This window comes from Prunus dulcis, chromosome 2, assembly GCF_902201215.1.
Source record: "Prunus dulcis chromosome 2, ALMONDv2, whole genome shotgun sequence".
Taxonomy (NCBI): domain Eukaryota; kingdom Viridiplantae; phylum Streptophyta; class Magnoliopsida; order Rosales; family Rosaceae; genus Prunus; species Prunus dulcis.
In genome coordinates this window covers 9,325,825-9,346,009 of record NC_047651.1, presented here as the reverse complement: position 1 = coordinate 9,346,009, position 20,185 = coordinate 9,325,825, and the positions used below count along the sequence as shown (strand labels likewise).

The following is a 20,185-nucleotide window of genomic DNA, read 5'->3' as shown; positions in this document are numbered from 1 at the left end:
TTGGTGTATGGAAGGATATAATGCCTCGTTAGTGTAGACTTGAAATCCTTCCATTTCTTGGCAGCAGAAGTTAACACAGAGTTCTTGCCCCTTTGACCTACCACAAAAGCCATGTCAACTGCTTCCCAAATCTGCTCCTTTATATCCTTGGGGATTTGAGACCATTTCTTGTCCACAAGTGGAACTCTGGAGCGTGCCAAAACACCAATGTACGACTGCATCTCACTATGTGCTTGGCCAATACCTTTCCCCCTTTTATTGTACTCAACAATTGGCCTCAGTTTCTGAAGTTTTCTCTTCACAACACGAGGCATTGTGCTCATACCTCGACCAGTCTTTGAATCATCAGAGATTGTTGTCTGGTTGGTTGGTTCTGTCTCAGCAGATGATGAAGCAAACTTCATCTTCTTCGAAGACTTCATCTTCTTCGAAGACTTGTCTTGAGGAGCTACCATTCCAAGCTCCTTACCTTCATTTTTCTTGGAGCCAGAATCCTTACTTTGGTGTTGAGAAACCATTTTAACAGACAAAACTGCAAGTGAAAATATTTCAGGAAAAGATTAAGAACACAAACGACGGTTATTAATAAAATACGACGTATGATATGATTTTAAACGACGCAATGAAATAATCTCAGACGTAATAAATGTTTAAAACCATTATTTATATAACGTCGTGGTATTTATGTTCACACGACGTCAATAGTAATACACCGTCGTCTATATAAGGATCCAAAACCCTTCTTTCTTTCTCTGTGAATGTTTGATTGCAGATCCAAAACCCTAAAATACCACGTCGTGGTATTAACATTCACACGACGTAAAACAATAAGATATACTGTCGTCTATATTAGATACCAACCCTACTTTCTTTTTCTTTATATTTTATCAAATTAGGGAAAAACAAAAACCATTGTTCAGAGAAATCAAACCTGCAATTAAACAAGCAAATAAAAAAAAGACTATAATTTTAAAAACAACTTTGTCAATTTTCAGACGACGCTAGAACGACTGACGAACCGTCGTGGTCTACATATTTAACCACGTAAATAAGAAGCTACCGTCGCCTTATTTAGTTGAGGTAGTTGTCTTCAAAGTTGGAAACTTTCCCTCTTTGTCTGTATATTTTATCAAACTTGGAAAGAAGTAAAATGATTTTGGCCAGAAAAAAGGTAAAAAGATTTTTCAAACAAAAAACGTATGAGCATGCAAAACAGTAACCAAAATAGTGAAAATGAAAGCTTACCTATTGCGTGCAACGAAAGCAAGAGGAAGACGATCGATCTTTAAGTTCAGAGACGACGAAGAAGACGAGAGGAAGACGATGAGATACTCTGACAGTGCTCTGACAAGGAAAAAAGACGAAAAGTTTTCTCTGGGAGATTGAAATTTTTAATCGGGTTTGGAAACAGTGCATGTGTAAGTCAGGTAGACGAAAAGTTGCTTACATATAAAACCATTTCAAAAAAATAATACGGCGGTTACATATAACTACGACGTATAAATTAAAAAATACGACGGTAAATTTAACTTCGGACGTGGTAAATAAATACGACAGTAGTGTTGTAGGTACCGTCGTAGTAAACTCAAAAATTAAAGTACATAAGTAATAACTCGCGTCATGGTAGATTATTTAACACGTCGTTTTTATTAATTTACCGACGTGGATTTCTGTAATATACGTCGGTCATACCGACGTTGATTTTACAATTTAAACGGCGGTTTTTTTGTAAGGACCGCCGTTGGTTTTAAAAATTTATTCTATAAATTTGTCGCTTTCATTCATTTTCGGTTTACATTTAGGGTTCCAAGTTCTTCCTCTCTCAGAGACACTGTCTCTCACATCTCAAAGACAATAATTTGGATGTCTTTCTCAAAGAGAAATTGAGCTTACTCGCATCAAATCTATGTCCACAAGAAGAAGCTTGTCAACTAGCCTTCTCACTTCCTTGATCAAGCCTGATAGGACACTTAGTGCTTCTGAATACACCTTGCTTTCCATCAAAAGAGATGCAAGCCTGGCCTCCACTCGCTGTCGAAGGAAAGTTCGCTTCTCAGGGAAATCTGAAGATCAGATGTGCTGGAATGAAGAAATCTGAAAATCAAAGAAATTTAAAATGAAGGAAATTAATGTTCTGGAATATGTAAATTTTCTTTTTTGGATGACAGATTTAAAAAAAATAAGAGTATAAAAACAACGACTGTTTTTGAATTACTGTTGACGTTTTTCGTCGTCTTAAGTAAGACTAAAACGACGTAATATATTTGTTGAGCGACGTTGATTTGTTTTTTAAACGTCGTTAGGTATAATATAACCGTCGTTGAAAATTGTCTCTCTGATTGCAAATTTGCAACGACGTTAGGTATAATATTTGTAGATACACAAAAGCACACACATCATCAACTTCCAAAAAATTGTCTCTCTGATTGCAAATCTGTGTCATCTGTTAAGATTATGATGTGGAACAGAGTTCCATCTGGTAAGATTTCGTAACCCTTGGGATCTCAGAAAAATCTGGTTATGTCGGCGGTTTTCTATATAAACCGTCGTGGTTATTTCAATTCTTGTCATTAAGTAGATCTACCGACGTAGGATAAGAAAATCAAAGAAAAAAATTGTTAACAAAAATTCTTATTAAGACGACGGTTTAAATTAAATGTACGACGTATAAAATGAATAAATACGACGTTAAATTTTATAGTACGATTTAAAGATAACGTCGTAGAACTATACGAGAATGACGTCGATATATTTATATTTTCCGTCGTTGTAAATTAATTTAATACGGCGATATTTTGTATTTTAAAGCCGTGGATTTGTTTGTAATTATACGGCGTCTTATACGAAAACCTCGTCGTGTTATTTTATGAGTAAAAACGGCGGCTTTTATTGAAATCGTCGTCTTTACTTTCTACGTCGGTCGATTCATAACTTCTGCCGTTCTTTGTTGGCTTTGATTTTACTCTGCGGAAATCTGTTTCAAATAGACGTCGGTTGTTTAATTAGGTACGTCGTTGTTTTTGAACAGCCATTTGAATCTCCATTTTTAGTTGTCTAAGGTGGTATTACACGACGGTGTTTTTAGAACCGTCGTATTTTTAAAAACCACGACGGTTTTCACTTAGACCGTCGTTGTTTTCTGGTCGTCTTTTTCACTTTTTGTAGTAGTGACATCCCAAAGATCTTGACCTTGTATATAAGACTCCATACATGTCGCCCACGTGTTGTAATTTGTGTTGTTGAGCTTCTTGATTCCGCCAACTATGTGAAGATAACCCATCATGTCGACCAAATTTCGGCAGTACCAAACAAGCTTGATCTAAAGATGCAAACTTATAGAGATAAACTCCTCAAGACTCAAGGAAGCTCTAGTAGAATCAGTCCCTGATCGTCCCGCTCTGATACCAATTATTGAGAAAACTAGAGTACACAACTTCTAATATATAATTGTCGGAGACAAAACAAGTAAACAAATCACTTGTATTAAACTCACAAAATATCACAACGAGACAACTCTCAAAGGAAAGACCACCTCTTACAAGCACTCTTTTTCACTTCTAGAGACAAACTCTAGAACACTCACACTCCTCATAAGGACTTAGTTCTATAACTTATTACTCACTCTTCTGCTTGACTCGTTCACACTATGAAGTACATCTTGTTTGTACCCAGTTTTGGTAAATAGACCAAAAATGGTCTAAATGGTTAAAAGAATATTTTAAAATAAAGCCAGGCCCATTAACATTTTTTTTTTCCTATAAAGGTCATCCTCTTCCTAACGGGCCTTTTTGAATAAATCAATAAGAAGGCCCAAATTGTAAAAATCAAACTCTTGTTTCGCGCTACAGGTTAAAAAATCGGTAAATGTGTTTTCTAGGCCCATGTGGGATGCTAATGGGGATTATCACATTTAATGACGACTTGACCTCCTTCTCTCCCAGCAAGAAAACAAGCAGTACTGAAGCCTCCAAAATCAGAGAAGGATCAAATTGCTAGCCAGGTCTTCAAGTACAAAGGGTTTAGATCAAGAAAGCTTAACAAAGAAAACTGAAGGTTCTTAACAGAAGCCTTCCATCATTCCCTCTATGAACCAGTTAAGACCGACAAACCAACAACTGACCTTGAACCACAAGCCCTTCTTGTCATAGTTTCCCTCATTACGGGCTCCTTCCTCCTCTATAAATAAAGAAAGTCTAATTCAAAAGAAGGGGACTCTCTCTCCAAAACCAGATGCAACGTCTCAAAAAACACTTGAAAACTCTCAAAATAAAAATGTGCCTACTCTCTTTAGATAACTAGTCGACAACTCCTGCGTTTATCTCTCGTAGCTCTGCCATATCCATGGTATGATTTTCTTCCAAAAGAAATATGTTTCAATTCATGTAATCGTTTAATTGGATGGAGAAATCTCCAGTCTCTCTTTCCCTGCTCTGTAATTCGGATTGTAAAATAATTGATCGATTAATTGAAGAAGGTTTTGTTATTTAGTTTACGTTCGGATTAAATATAAGTCGTAGAAAAATCATCTTAAATAAGTTCACTTAATTATCTTAAAATAAATTATAAACTATTCTAATACATAAAATCTCATTCCCGCCTTCCTCCCTTTATAAAAGTCCAAAAGAACCAACGTTCGAGCCCGAAAGGAAGTAGAGGCCCAAATGAGATAGTAAAAATAATAGGGATAGGAAGTTGAGTTGGGCCCGAGCTACACCACTGGGCCTGAATTAACTATTAATCTAGCCCGAGAACGATAAGAATATTGAACCCGGTTGATAAAACCCAGATAGGGTCTTACTAACCACGAACTTGGTCTCTCTCTATCTCACTTGTTTAGGTACCGCTCATACTTGTCAGGTTGACACTCGTGAAGGAAAGAATGTCGAAGTCCTCTTAATTGAGGCATAGAAAAGAATCAACCCAGGCCAGTACCCCCATGACGCACAATGGCTTGAGAAGAAGTCCAGAAAAAGACGCGCGAGTTCCATAAGAATGAACCATTCACAAAGCATCGATACCAGATCTATTGGGCTAGTCATATACCCAATAGTGGCATGCCTACGCAACACCACGAATCAGAATTGAGAAAAGTTCACTGATAGGGCTTCGATCAGGCCTCCTCGCTTTTGTAAAACTGATTCAACTTTCAATTTTGTTCAGAAATTGAAGGAGTCCTCTCTGTAAGCTAAGAGACACCATCCGATCAGAACATTGGTGTTGATCCAACAATCCTCTCCATTCCTCATAGCAGAACTGACCTCGCGGGCGGCGAAAAAGAACAGCGGACGGAAAAAAGGGCCAACACATCTTCAATTTATAGGCATCTTTAGCCGACTTTCTCACCAATCTCTCCATTGACTTTGGCTTTTCCATAATTCCTAGCCACAAGTGTGTGAATACTCCAGACAATTCTCCAAGCTTCAATATTTCCGACTTGCTTTGCCACTCCACAGACTTTGGCTTTCTTCTTCTAGATATTTCTTACAATAATTATCTAAGATACTTGTGAAGACTTTTCTAGACTATTATGCATGCAACCTTTTGTTGGAAATTTAATATGAACTAATATTAATTTTTCTATTTAAATGAAAATTAATAAAATTTATTGGGTTAAAGACATGACCCTTGGGTTAAAGACATCTTCAATTGGGGGGTGACAACTCTTCAAACCAAGGGATGCATTGTTTGGGGTGACAACTCTTCAGACCAAGGGATGCATTATTTGCCTTTTCAGATTGGGATACCTTTTTGGAAAGGGTATTTCATCATCTATAAATAGAGCAATCCTCCTGCAGTTTTATTCATTCAATCAATTCTCAACATACATACTTTCATGTATAGAGAGCATTAGAGTTTTCATAAAGAGAGGTTCCTGCATAATTTTAATTCAAAGTTCCTTGTGAATTGCAGTGCTTCTTTCATAAGAGGGGAGTCGTTGTATCCTGGAAGACGAACGCTAATGAACCATAAACACTAGTATGGGGCGTAATTCGTCTTAAGGTCAGAGTGTCCAACACTTGCCTCGACTCAATTAAAATTCTTTTAATTTCATTTTATTATTGTAAAAATCTATTTTATTTGTAGTGTTTATTTATTTATTTTATAACAATTTAGCATTCATATTTTCCAACACCTTTAGCTTGCGGGCTTTGCATAGTCGGTGGAATCTGTTCTCCTCGTTTCAAGATTTTACTATATTTCCTAATTCAAGTGTTAACAAATTTCCATGGGCCGGGTTTTATTTTCCTTGGGCTAATTAAAAAATGTGTTGGTGGGCTGGAGTTGATATTTTAACACATACACGATATTCTATTTCTCTTTGTCTCTTGGCGTGGGTTGTTCGACTTCATTAACATTGCTAATACAGCCACCAAATTATGGTAAATAAATTATGGTAAATAAACAAACAAATTGCAACATACTCGAATTTCTTATCTTATAACTTCTTCAAGTGAGTACTTGATTGCTCAAGTATTCTTACTGTACAGTTCATAATTTATTCTCATTGTTGATGCCCAAAATCGGGGGTCAACTTAGGTGAAAGAAGTGTCTAATCTTCAGCAGGATAAGAAGGTTGTGGACCTTTGGCAAGGAGAGATCCTGTATAAGAAAATAAGGAAGAAGCAATCGCCAAGCTTCAAGCACCAGTGTGGTACCTACCGAAGACTCTTCGATGCTTAAGTCAGAAAGTGTGGAATGCGTGGTAATTTTGGCACAGTAATAGTAAAGGTAAAAAGTAGTTACCCTATTTACCTGGATACTATTCCTCTTTTTATAGAGAAGTAAAAGTGAGAGTTTGTACAAAATTTCGATATGAGATGCACAAAATTTCGATATAGGACTTTGTGCAAGTTGTGGTGATGGTGACATGTGTCCATAGTTCTAAATTCTGTAGTTGAGAGCATCGACGGTGGCTCCCGCTTCAGAAGGAGGTGTTCCTTTGATAGGAAGATGGTGATGTCATCCATATTTTAAAGGCTGCCCGAGCATCTTGGAGTGTTTTCCTTCAGCAGCAAGTATGTCTGCCTATGTACCAGTCCTCTAATGTCGGATGTGTTTCGTTGATTAGGTGCAAACACTCATCTGGACTAATAAAGAATGATAGAATCGTAAGTGAACTCTGGGAGTCATGCAGAACCAATTCTTGGCTGCTATGTAAAAACAACATATTTGCTGGATACGTGGGCTATGAGCACGCGTTTTTGGAGAGGAAGGATGCACGCCTGGTTCTTTTAGTTATTTTTAATTTTTTATGAGGACTTTTATTTTTTTGGTTGTATAAATATATTATATATATGACTTAACCGTTTTTTTTTTTTTTTTTTTGCCCCCCCGGGCCCATGCCCTGGTCGCCCTGGCCAAGTGCCGGCTTTCCCTAATATTTTTCTATAAAAAAGCGGGTTCTCAGCTTTTGAATCAGCAGAGCCCACCTTCCACCAAAATTACAAGGAAGTTTCTCAGTCTCTCCCATGTCCAAAACGTTCATCTACGCGTACCAGTGCCACCGGCGCAACCCACACACGCACATCACTTCACATGCGTAAGTGCAAATGCCTAAACCTCCACGCATATAAAATCACACACACCCGCCCTCATCACCATCATAGAAGGCATAAACCGACCTACCTCCGGCGTCACAAACAACAACTGACCCTGAAACTCACTCGTACCCTCACCACGTTTCCTACTCTCCACTCATAAATTACACATACATCCGCCAAAAAACTCACAATGGCCAAGGTCGGTGAGACCCAATTCATCCGCCTCTGATTCTCTATCTTTTGGTTTAGCCCTTATTTTCTCTCTATATGCTTGCGTTTGCTCGATGGGTTTGTGTTTGAGAAATGGGTTTTGGTGTTTGTTTTTGGGTTTCATGCAGAAGAACAACAACAATGGCGTCGAGAACAAGAACAAGAACAACGACGGGGGTGAGAAGAAGAAGGCGATCGCCTCTAAGATTGTCAAATGGGTCAAATCTTTTCAAGGTAAAATCATTCAACCCCAGTTTATCAGATTTCCTTCGATTTTGTGTTCAGAGATTCTGATCTCCCTTTACTCCTCATGAAATTGTCTTCTTTTTATTTTCTTTATTTTGGTGCATGGAAAAAGTAATATTCCAAAGGAATTTGATTCAGATTATGCTCTGTTTCTTTCTACTTTAGTCTTTATGGGTTGAATCTCATACGCATCTAGATTCAAATTTTTTTGGGTTTAATTTCTGGGATGGTTTTTAAGTTGTGTGTATTATATATGCAACACAGGCGCTGAGTCGGTGAAATCTGAGGGCCAAGCGAACAAGCTGACGGTGGTCGGAAAAGTGGACCCCACAAAGCTGAGAGACGAGCTGGCCACCAAGACCAAGAATAAGGTCGACCTCGTCTCTCCCCAGCCCGAAAAGGACAACAAAGTCAACAAAGACGACGCGAACGACACCAAGAAAAAGCAGCCTGAGAAAACAGACAACGACGAAAAAGCCAAAGAGGTGTGTGTAGTGCGCATTGGTTCCTAACGTGCCCCTGTCTTTTTCTACGCACCTGCCTCAAAAATATAATTTCTTTCATGTTTCAAAAAATTTAATCGCTTTTATTAATTAAAGGGGTCATTGGTTTGTGTAGGCTCCGTTGACGACGGCGGTTATGAAGGTGGACTTTCAATGCCAAAAATGCAAGAAGCGGGCTATGAAGATTGCATCAAGTACCCCAGGTGAGGTTATAAATTCCACCACTCGTTATGCGACGGCGTCGTTTTTACGATGATGAATTTGTTTTTAATTATTTGACATGGGTAACGTGGACAGGGTTCAAGTCGGTAAGCGCTTATATGGAGAAGGGTTTGTTGACAGTGAGGGGTTCAATGGACGTGGTGGAATTGGTTTCAGAATTGAGGGTGAAGCTCAAGAAGCATGTGGAAATTGTGCCACCAAAGAAGAAAAATGGAGGCAATGACAACGATGAAAACAATGACAATGACGGCGGTGGAGGTGGCGGTGGCGGTGGCGGTGGCGGTGGAGATGAGAAGAAAAAGGAGGAAGACGAGGGCAATGGTGGTGGCAAAATGAAGTATCCAGCGGGTCAGTCCGAGTTTGGACAATTTTCATATCGAACGGTACATCGTCATGGATATGGTTACCAAAATGGGGCACTCAAAATAGGGGAAAAAATGTTGTTAATGTGCTGTGAGGTTTTTGGTTTACTAGTGACGTACAACCACTTGGCCAAGGACATCTACACTATGAGCATCCACAGTACATTCCTTATCTTCAAGGGATGTAAATAAGTTTTTTGCTCCGATGAAAAACGATGTAATCCAAAGATGCATATTCGATTTGTTTGTGATAATTCATTATTGTGGTTTTTTTTTTTTAAGTGCTTTATCTTTTTAAAATTAATTTTGTGTGTGTTAGATTTATTTTATTTTTCTAAATAAATGAACCTAAAAAAATTTAAATTTAGAAAACATATGATTTTACCTAAAAACTAATATAAAAATATCTACTAAACATTTTAAGGTATTTTTTATAATATTTCATACCATTGGAAGTGCAACGCAAATTGCATGAAATCTGGGCCTTTCATTTTGAATTCCAATACTTCTCTTTACCTTTCTCTCCTGTGGGTCCCGCCTGCAAAGGATGTAAAAAAAAAGATGCACATGTATATCTAATTTTACATCTCAATGGTTGTGATGTATTTTTACAACCATTTACATCTTTCTATTGGAGATAATTCCGAAGATAAAATGTGTATATATAGCATACACTTGGCTTCACACCCCCATTCAAGATGCTCTAATGTTACACACATCATTTATTCTACATTTGAATAATTTAATTTAATCTTATTTTCTATATAGTTTTATTGTTGTTGGATATTCTAGTATTATAGTTGAGATCAAAGTTACATGTAAAAGTTAAAGCAAGCATTGTGTTGTGTGGTTCCAATTTTCAATCCTATGCGACATGGTCCCGCATATTTTTAGGATATGACGGAGCCAATTAATCATTTTTGGGAGAGGAATTATAATATTTTTGTAAGGCCATCTTCGGCCATGGCCATAAATCATATATAGCATTCAAAAACATGTAAAATTCATCTTCAGTCATGGGTCAAAAAAAATTGGTCAAATTTTTGAGGGCTATATTTAGTCCTTTAGCAATCATCCCAAGCCACTTTGTAGCCTAGGCCAAACTTTTCTTGTGAGCCCAACACATGTGTTGCCCAAATACGAGAAAGTATCACGTGTGGGTGTGAGAAGGGGAATATCTTATGCAATTGCAATCCAAAGATTGATATTAAAGGCGCGTTGACGTCTCCTAGCCGTAATTATTATTTTTGTTTCTTTTAACCTTTTAAAGTATTTAAATACTCTACTTATTCACAACTTTTCCCTCTTCTTTTTATTTTTTTATTTTTTATTTTTTTGTCAAATGTTTCTACACTCGTTTCTTTCATTCATTTCCCACAATTTTATTCTCTTTACTTATTTTGTTATTCATATTGTAGTGGAATGTATGCGTTAGCCCCACAGAAATTCAAATTTTGTTATTCATATTTAGGGCTGATGATAGCTTTACGTCAGCGCACGGAAATTCAAATTTTTGCACCAGCAAACGGTAAAAGTTTTTTAAACCCAGGCGCGGATATTAGGCTGGCGTCAACCATGAAGTCACGCACGCGCCAACAGTAAATTTTTTTAAAACCCGGGAGCTGGCGCCAGCTGCCTATGGGCTCGAGGTCGGGCAGGTTTGGCCTGCGAGCTAGCCCAGTTACGTGGGACCCACAACTTGGCCGGACAAGCTTGGCCCTCTGGAAGCGCTTGCCTAGGCTTGAGCCCTGTCCTGCCCTGGCTGGAGGCAAGGGTGGAATCGCTCAAATTCTAGTGTGTACTGTTGGAAGGTGATGGACCCTCACTCATAAAACTCTCAATATTTGGGAGAAGATACTTTATTTCATATTTCTTGGGTGCAACCAACCGATTACATGACTTTATAGCATATATAGCAATTACAACCACTGAAGGTAATAAAGCCCCACTACTTCCTAGTCTAAATACATGCACCCAATCAACTTCTAGAGTCTTTCCAAATGCTTATACATTAACTAAATACATAACTCATGAATCTAATTAATAATGCATGTTTATTTTCAACATTCCCCCTTAAACATGATTTTCTGGTTTGAAACAAACTCCAAGTGATCCTCGCAATCTTTTGAATGTCTCCAACTTCAAAGGTTTGGTGAAAATATCTGCAATTTGGTCTTCAGAATTCACATACTTCAGCTCTATCTCCTTCTTGCTTAAGCACTCTCTTATGTAGTGATATCTTGTATCTATATGCTTGCTTCTGTCATGAAAAACTGAATTTTTTGGCTAAGGCCAATGCAGACTTGTTATCAACATAAATTTCAGTAGCTTTCTTTTGTGGTAGATTCAATTCACTCAACAAGTTTCTAAGCCATATGGCATGAGAACACAAGATGTTGCAGCAACATATTCAGCTTCACAAATTGAAAGAGTCACAATGTGTTGCTTCTTTGAGGGCCATGTGAAAGCAGCATCTCCCAAGTAAAAAACAAATCATGTAGTGCTCTTTCTGTCATCTTTATCTCCAGCCCAATCACAGTCACTATAACCCACAGGCTTCAATTCATTAGATGCTGGATAAAACAGTCTTACGGTCTCCAATCGCGCAATTGGAGCAAACACCTCTCCATAGTCAATTCCAGCCCTTTGGTTGTATCCCTTGGCAACCAATCTTGCCTTATACCTTTCAACTTCTCCTTTAGCATTCTTCTTAGCCTTGTAAACCCATTTTACTCTAATTGTTTTTTGGCTTTTAGGCAAGACAGCAAGCTCCCATGTGTTGTCTTCTTGATTGCACCTATCTCTTCATCCATTGCTTTTCTCCATCTCGAGTCATGCACTGCATCTTCAAAGCCTATTGGTTCACAATCAGCAAATAAGCAAAACAAGGTCAAATCATTTTGATTACTTGTGACATCATAAATTTCACTTAGGTCTCTGAAGTGTGGTGTTTTTTTCATTTGAGCTTTCACTTGATGAGGATGATGGGGATGAGAAATCTCTATGAACTGATGGTGGTGATGGAGGTGGAGTTTGTTGCTGCTCTTCAAATATTTGCTCAACATTGTCTTCTTCTTCCAAGAGAGGAAAAAAGTTATAATCTTTCTCTAGAGCCTCCCAATTCCATATGCCTTCTTCATCAAAATGAACATCCCTGCTAATAATAATTTTCTCCTTCTCTGGATTATAAAGCTTGTACCATTTGGAGGAAGAATCATAGCCAACAAAAATGAATTTCTCACTTTTGTCATCTAGCTTGGAACGATTCTTATTTGGCACATGTGTGTAGGCAATGCTCCCAAAAACTCTTAAATGAAACACACTGGGCTTTCTTCCACTCCATGCTTCTTGAGGTGTTTTGTTCCAAAGACTTCTAGTTGGAAACTGATTGGACAAATAAATAGCACACTCAACAGCTTCATCTTTTGGCATATTTTTGCTCTTCATCATGCTTCGAGCCATATTGAGAATTGATATATTTTTTCTCTCCACCACTCCATTTTGCTGCGGGGAGTAAGGGATTGTCAAGTGACGACGGATCCCATGGTCTTCACAAAAATTTTGAAATTCTTTTGATGTAAATTCACCTCCTCTATCGGACCTCAAAGCCTTGATCTTGTAGCCACTAACATTTTCAACATAAACTTTGAACTTTTTGAATGAACCAAACACCTCAGATTTTTCTTTTAGAAAATACACCCAAGTTTTTCTACTATAATCATCAATAAAGAGAAGAAAGTAATTATTCTTACCAAACGAACTTGGTTTTATAGGGCCACACACATCTGCATGAATGAGCTCCAATGGCTCTCTTGCTCTTGTACTTGCTTCTCTAGGAAAGCTTCTTCTAGATTGCTTCCCACGTAGACACCCTTCACATAGTTGATATGGAGAATTGATGGATGGCAAGCCCTTCACCATTTCTTTCTTGCATAACAAAATCAAATCACTAAAATTCACATGCCCAAATCTCAAGTGCCAGAGCCAAGAAGGATCTTTGAAACAAGCCTTTAGACACTTTGCAGCTTCACTTTGAATATTCAGCAAAAACATCCTATTCTTTGTCATTGGAAGTTTAGCAATTAACCTGTTTTGTTCATCTCTAATTGAGAGACTACAATCAATCAACTGCATATTGTATCCTTTCTCCAGCAATGGGCCCAAACTCAAAATATTACTCTTCATAGTAGGCACATAATAAACATTTGAAATAAATTCATGGCTGCCATCCTTCAAACAAATTAATATTTTACCTTTGCCTTGAACTGAAATCTTTGAATCATCTCCAAAAGTGATCTTGCCACCCAACTTTCATCAAGGTCAACGAATAAATCTTTATTTCCGCACATATGGTTGCTTGCTCCAGTGTCCAAATACCATAACTCTCCATTCTTTCTAGTTTTTTCTTCACATTTGTAGGCCAACAACAAAGTGGCTTCTTTGTCTGCTTCTCTATAATTGGACTTCCCTCGGACATTTCCACCACCACCTCTGCCTTCAAAAGCTTTATGCCCATAGCCTGTACAGGAATAACATTGGATTTGTGATTTATCATACCTAAAATTTCCTTGCTGATTTGTATTGCTCCATCTTCCACATCCTCTTGATGAATACGAATTTTGTTCTTTTCCTTCATTGTGACTTGACTTGAAATCACATCTGCCACTTCTTCCTCCTTTTCCACCTGTTATTCCTCTGCCACCTCTCCCTCTTCCACGACCACGACTTGTTCCACTTCTTGAGCTTTCTTCATCATGTAAAGTAAGCTTTGTTTGTAAGACTTTCTCCACAACTGGTTCTTGAGTTTTCTTCTTCAATCTTTCCTCATGAGCTTTCAATGATCCAGAAAGTTGATCAACCGTTATAGTCTCCAGGTCCTTAGACTCTTCAATAGCAACAACAATATGCTCGAACTTTGAATCTAATGAGCGAAGAATTTTCTCAACTACACGGGTGTCACTAATTTCTTCTCCATCTCTTCTCAATTGGTTGACATTGGCTTGAACTCTTGACATATAGTCTGAAATTGATTCGGATTCCTTTTGATGTAGGCTTTCAAACTCCTCTCTAAGGGTTTGGAGCCGCACCTTCTTTACTTTATCAACTCCTCTATAAAAATTCTGCAAAATCTCCCATGCATTTTTTGCCGTTGTCGCATTTGCAACCTTCTCAAATGTGCTGTCATCCAAGGCTTGATGGATGAGGGTGAGTGCCTTCTTGTCTTTCTTCCTTGTTTCCTTCAATGCTTCTCTCTAGGCATTATTCAAATTTGCTTAATCTCCATGTTCGCCAATACCTCTCTCTACGACCTCCCAAGCATCGTAGCAACCAATCAAAGTCTTCATTCTAACACTCCAATTGTGAGAATTATCTTTGGTCAGCAGAAGAACTTGAAATGGAGCCATCGAATTGTTCGCCATCTTCTAAACTTCTTCTTATGGCTCTGATGCCAGTTTGTTGGAAGGTGATGGACGCTCACTCATAAAACTCTCAATATTTGGGAGAAGATACTTTATTTCATATTTCTTGAGTGCAACCAACTGATTACATGACTTTAGCATGTATAGCAATTACAACCACTGAAGATAATAAAGCCCCACTATTTCCTAGTATTAAATACATGTACCCAATTAACTTCTAGAGTCTTTCCAAATGCTTATACATTAACTAAATACATAACTCATGAATCTAATTAATAAAGCATGTTTATTTTCAACATGTACCCAATTATTTTTTGTTTAAAAAGTGGAGGGAGACTTACAGGTTATCACGCACTGACTGATGCCTTGGTTGGCTATCCCTTTCGCATAGCCAACTTTTGCCCAGCTTACGAGATAAAAAAAAAGTTTTGCCAGCTAAGACAAGGAAAAGGACAAGGATAAGAAACATAAGAAATGTCAGTACTTTGAGATGTGCTCAACCTCAAATATGCAAATGTCCTTTTCAAAATTAAAAAAAAAATTAAAAAAATTAAAAAGCAAGCCTGGGTAGGACTAAGAATGGTGGAAGGCCTGGTTCCTGCGGGTGCAATCGTTGTGGATGTTCTTAGCAAAGATAACTATGAGCATTGGAGTGCGTTGGTTAAAAATTACTTGCTGGCTCAAGACCTCTGGGACGTAGTGGAGGCTACAGCTGAACCTCCTGTACCAGAAGAAGCTGATCAGTTCATCGGGAGGAAGAAGACTGCCGCGGCTTTACATGCAATCCAAATTTCGTGTGGGCCGGATGCGTTTTCGGTGATTAAGGAGATCAGTTCATCCAAAATTGCTTGGGATATTTTGGCCCAAACGTTCAAGCCACAGCTATGGAGATCTGTTCAGTCTGCAAACTCATCAAACAACCCAGGTATACTGTTAAAAAAAGAACAAAGAGTAGTCAAATGTTAATGTGCTCCGTCCTTGCAAAGACTTGATCTGAATACATATAAACCTCTAATTTCCAAATTATTTTTATTCAGCCAAACATATATTAGTTTAGACTTATTTTGATATATAATAGATGCGAATAATTCATGTCCAAACATATATATAATATACTTGACAGATGAGAACAATGATCTCCGTCGTTTCTTTGCTGCTGTTAAGATCGGTGATTGGGAAGAAACGAATAACATTCTTAGAGGAAATCCCAATGCAATAAGAGCAAGATCTTCAACAGGAGAGACAGCTCTTCACATTGCAACCAAGTTGGGAGATGAGAATATGGTGGAAAAGTTGGTGGATTTGATGACAGCTGAAGACTTGGAGATACAAGATTTTGGTTGGACAGCTCTTCATCTTGCTGCAAGATTAAGTCTCAAAATGGTTAAATGCATGGTTGGAAGGAACATGAATCTCAATCTACTTGGTATGGTCGAAGAGTCCCACGGTCTGACACCAATTCTCTTCGCTGCTAAAAATGACTTATGGGATATCGTTCATTATCTGTATCCCCTCACTCCGATCGAAGACCTAATGCCAGAGAATGGCCCTTATGGCGCTGGACTTGTTTGCTTTTGTTTCTATGCCAAACAATTTGGTAAAATTCTCAACCAACCAAAACCCACATTATTTATTTATTATTCAAGCTTTTAACTTTTTTATTTGCCAAAATTCAAGCTTTAACTTTCACAATTCCTGTTTTTTGTTTTGTTTTTCTAATAATAGATATTGCCTTGGACTTACTTCAGCGCTACCCACGATTGGCCATTACTAAAGGCCCGACGGGCGAATCCCCTATATTTGTATTGGCAGATATCCCTTCTGTATTCCCGAGTGGGACGCCGCTCAAATTCTGGCAACGGTGGATCTATGACTGTTAGTAATACATTCTCTTTTCTCTTGCTACAATCACGTTCATTATATACCATGTATATTTTGCCAACAGTTTATCTACCTCAAGTCACTTAAATTTTCTTATGTTTCACAGCTTCAATTATAACACTTTAATGAATAAAAAATTGTCAAACGTTTATCTTCTTGCCTCACTCCTTCTCTGCTATTCATCACCCCCAATCTCCTCCTTCCTCCTGAAAGTCCCCAACCCTTTCTTTTTCTTTTTTTTTCTTGTGCGCTTCTTCATCCTCCCTCCCTCCCCATTTCAAGAATAAATGGAAAGAATTTGACCAAAAATAAATAAATAAACAAAAAAGTAGATAAAAAGAAAGAACAAAATTAATGCAATAAATAGGAAGGTCATCCAACAAAGATCTAAGAAATTTTCAGCCATAAACATTTACCCATAGCCTGTAATATGATGGATTATGAGCTGCTACATTTAGAGATTGTGCATTTACGCACATTTTGCAACATCTAAACCATTATATTAGTATGTCCGTTTTAAGACATGACACATCAACAACTCTTGTGTTAAAAAATTATTAGGATGGTCCCCATGGTGTAGAATTGTGATAAGAGTAGCACTAACATATAAGCCACAATTTTGGAAGCATATGCATGTTCATAAACAGCTATATTCACACTAATCATATTCTTCATCCCCAAGTCACCTAGGTCAGTAGGTTTTGTAGTTTCCCAATCTCTATCTCCATAGCCGAAATGACTTATTGTATATTTTTTTTTTTTTTGGGTGAGATGAAGACTTATTAACTTGATTCACCAAGATTCAAACCCTAGGTTTTCTACCAACCAGAAAACTGATATTTGAAACTGAAAATATGGAATGAGCGTCAAAGAACCAACTTAATCACCGAAAATTGCACACTTGTCCATTTTCGAAGATCTTTGTATGTACATAAAGCTTACGATGTCTAGTTAGTTGTGATAATAACTCTGCAATTGATATTGCTCATAATCTAGTTCAACATGATTGGACAAAACATGTTGAGGCTGATAGCTTCTTCATCAAAGAGAAGATTAAGAACAGTAGTATTTGCATGCCTTTTGAACAAGTATTTCAGAAGAGTAGTTAGCAGATGTCTTGACAAAAGCTGTTTCTGAACGAGTATTTCATAACTTAGTTACAAAGTTGGGCAGATTGGCGATGTGTATGCACCAACTTGAGGAGTGTTGACGTGAGTTAAGTAGGCAATTTATTTCCTATTTAGTTTAGTTGACATATCCCCGTATTATTAGCATATATTCCTTTTTATTTATTGTATCTATTTCCTTATAAAGCACACATGTAAATCCTTATATATTCCTCCTTAAAGAGAATACATCATCCAAATATTCAAACTCTACAGTTCTTATCACCAAGTAGCTCATTCCATTGAAAATTATGCAATAAATTGTACATCTTTCATCTCTTGGGTTGAGGACGCACCGTGTTGGGTGATTCCTCTTCTTTCACAGGATATGTTTGTCCGCTTTCAATTAATGAAAGCTTCAATTTTACTCAAAAAATAAAAAAATTTGGATTGACTTAGGGGTGTGCATTGGAACTGTAGAACCGGTAAACCGAGTCAAACCAGGGCGAAAGAAATGTAATAGCTTAATTACCTCTTTCTTTCTTTAGGTCAGAGCCGCACCTCTCTTTTTCTCTCTTTTCTTTCCTATCTCCCTTCTTCTTTATTTCCTCTCTTTTTCTTCCTCTTCTTTCTTCCTTTGTTTCTCTGTTTTTCTTTTGTTTAATTTTTTCCTTCGTTTTTTGTTTCTATCTTTCTGTCTTCGTTTTGAAGATCCAAACTTTGATTCTAGATCTTGATGTACATGATATAAGCTATGAAGTACCGAGGTGTTGTCATTTTCTGTTGGTTTTGAGCTCAACAAGAGATATAATAATAAAGAGGCAATAAGTTGCTTCTATGTTTATCTATTTTGTTTTCTTTTCTATTCTTTCTTTTGCGTTTTCAATTTATCTGTATCTCTATTTCAATCTTGGATGAGCATGTGTTTATCTGTAACTCTATTGGTTTTTTTTTGGCTCCTCATAGCATGGCTAAGGAAGTGTTTGGCTTGAATCTCGAAAAATCCTCAATAAATTAATTGTGCTCAGATTCGGCTAAAACCAAGAGAACCGTACTGGACCAAAACCTGTCCTAGGTCGTTCAGTTTAATGTCAGTGTTAGCTAGAAACTAGGCTGAACCGGACCAGATAAATAGTTTCGATTCTAGTTTTCGTTATAGGTGGGAACCGACCGAACTGTGGGGCATATTGGCAATGTGTGTGCACCAACTTGAGGGGGAGTGTTTAAGAGAGTTAATAATTTATGGCAATCAAGGAGATTTATTTTCTAAGTTAATTAGGTGATTTATTTCCTATTTAGTTTAGTTGACATATCCTTAAATATTCCTTCTTATGGAGAATAATACAATCATCCAAATATTCAAACCCTACAGTTCTTAGCACCAAGTAGCTCATTCCATTGCAAAGTGTGCACTAAATTGTACAAATTTCATCTCTTGGGTTGAGGAGGCACTGAGAGTGATTCCTCTTCTATCACATGATATGTTTTCTTCTCTTTGAATTAATGAAAGTTTCAGTTTTACTCAAAAAAATCATAAAAATAAAAATTATTGACTAAGCTTGTCCACTTTTCTTGATAGGTATACACATACAGCCTCCTGCTATCCCTGATGTTAGTGTAAATGTTCAAAATCCAGAAATTGAACTGGGTAGCCAAAGAAATATCAGTTTCTCAGGTTTGCTAGATCTCGAAACCCCAGCTTTGGTTTAATCAAATGCATTCATTATCTGTATATATGTTCTTGTCATTTTTTCAGACTTTTGCAATAATGCATCTGTTTAATAAGAAGTTGATCATGACATAGTTTCGCGCAAAAAGAAATCTGGTGAAAGAAAATTGTTCTAGAATGCTCATAAACAAGAACTTTTTTTTTTTTTTTGAGAAAAAGATGATATATTATTAGATAATCAAATCATTTCTAATATGCTCATAAACATGAACTTAGATCTTAATATAAGACGTCGTGATATTAAAAAAATTAATAAAAATAAAATATTTAGCAAAGCACATTCATGCTTTGTACCTCGCACATATAACACTTTCGTGTGAACATGGCATGTTCATCTTATGATAAAGGCTCGACCTTTGGTTTCATATTCATGTTAAATATTTAACACAATTTTTAATGACGGTTTCCAAGTCTAACATAACAAATGAAGCACAAAAGAATGGTAAACAAGTGTATATAATTTTTTTTTGGTTTTTTTTTTCTTTCTTTTACTATTCATATATAATCTAATTGACGAATTAAAACTTTGTGCCAACATATTGTGATTTTTAATCTGCATTGCACTCTTAGGTTTATTGCAGGGGCTTTCTTCTACCCTCCACAACCTTTTAGGTATGCAACATTCATTTCCATCTTTATATGTTGGTGTCTTTGCACATTTATTTCTATAAAAAGTGGTTGTAACATTTTCTTCGACATCAACCTAGGGATCAACCACATATGTGAAATGAAATTGATCCATGATCGCTCGCTTTATATTTTGGACCACATGGTAAATAAAGCGGTAAAAGATGTAGATATCCAAGAAAGGGAAGATGGCCTTGTCTATGAAGCAGTATTCCAAGCTGTCCGAAGAGGGATTATTGAGTTCGTTATCCGTTTATGTAAAGTAGATCCGGATGTATTGTGGCGAAACAATTCAATGGGAAGGAACATATTTCACTATTCAATTGAGTGTCGCCAGG

At 37.2% G+C, this 20,185-nt stretch overlaps 2 protein-coding genes across 6 annotated transcripts in view; both read left to right on the top strand.

Annotated features, from left to right (window-relative positions):
- Positions 1 to 7,338: 7,338 nt before the first annotated feature.
- Positions 7,339 to 9,365, top strand: LOC117617194 (heavy metal-associated isoprenylated plant protein 3-like). The gene is made up of 4 exons (XM_034346474.1): positions 7,339 to 7,985; positions 8,262 to 8,482; positions 8,616 to 8,703; positions 8,798 to 9,365. Exons 1-4 carry the CDS (start codon positions 7,826 to 7,828, stop codon positions 9,274 to 9,276), a joined length of 948 nt encoding a protein of 315 aa, XP_034202365.1. The 5' UTR covers positions 7,339 to 7,825; the 3' UTR covers positions 9,277 to 9,365.
- A 5,697-nt stretch (positions 9,366 to 15,062) lies between these two features.
- Positions 15,063 to 20,185, top strand: part of LOC117619388 — a 5,567-nt gene continuing 444 nt past the window's right edge. The window contains exons 1-6 of one of the 5 annotated variants that reach the window (XM_034349328.1): positions 15,063 to 15,429; positions 15,628 to 16,101; positions 16,230 to 16,379; positions 19,071 to 19,166; positions 19,791 to 19,832; positions 19,928 to 20,185. The exon at positions 19,928 to 20,185 is cut by the window's right edge and continues 444 nt beyond it. In XM_034349328.1, the coding sequence (XP_034205219.1) occupies positions 15,084 to 15,429; positions 15,628 to 16,101; positions 16,230 to 16,379; positions 19,071 to 19,166; positions 19,791 to 19,832; positions 19,928 to 20,185 (1,366 nt within the window). In that variant the 5' untranslated portion in view covers positions 15,063 to 15,083. Of the gene's footprint in view, positions 15,430 to 15,627; positions 16,102 to 16,229; positions 16,380 to 19,070; positions 19,167 to 19,790; positions 19,833 to 19,895 lie in introns of all 5 variants that reach the window. The other 4 variants (XM_034349330.1, XM_034349329.1, XM_034349332.1 and 1 more) reach the window with 4 other exon arrangements.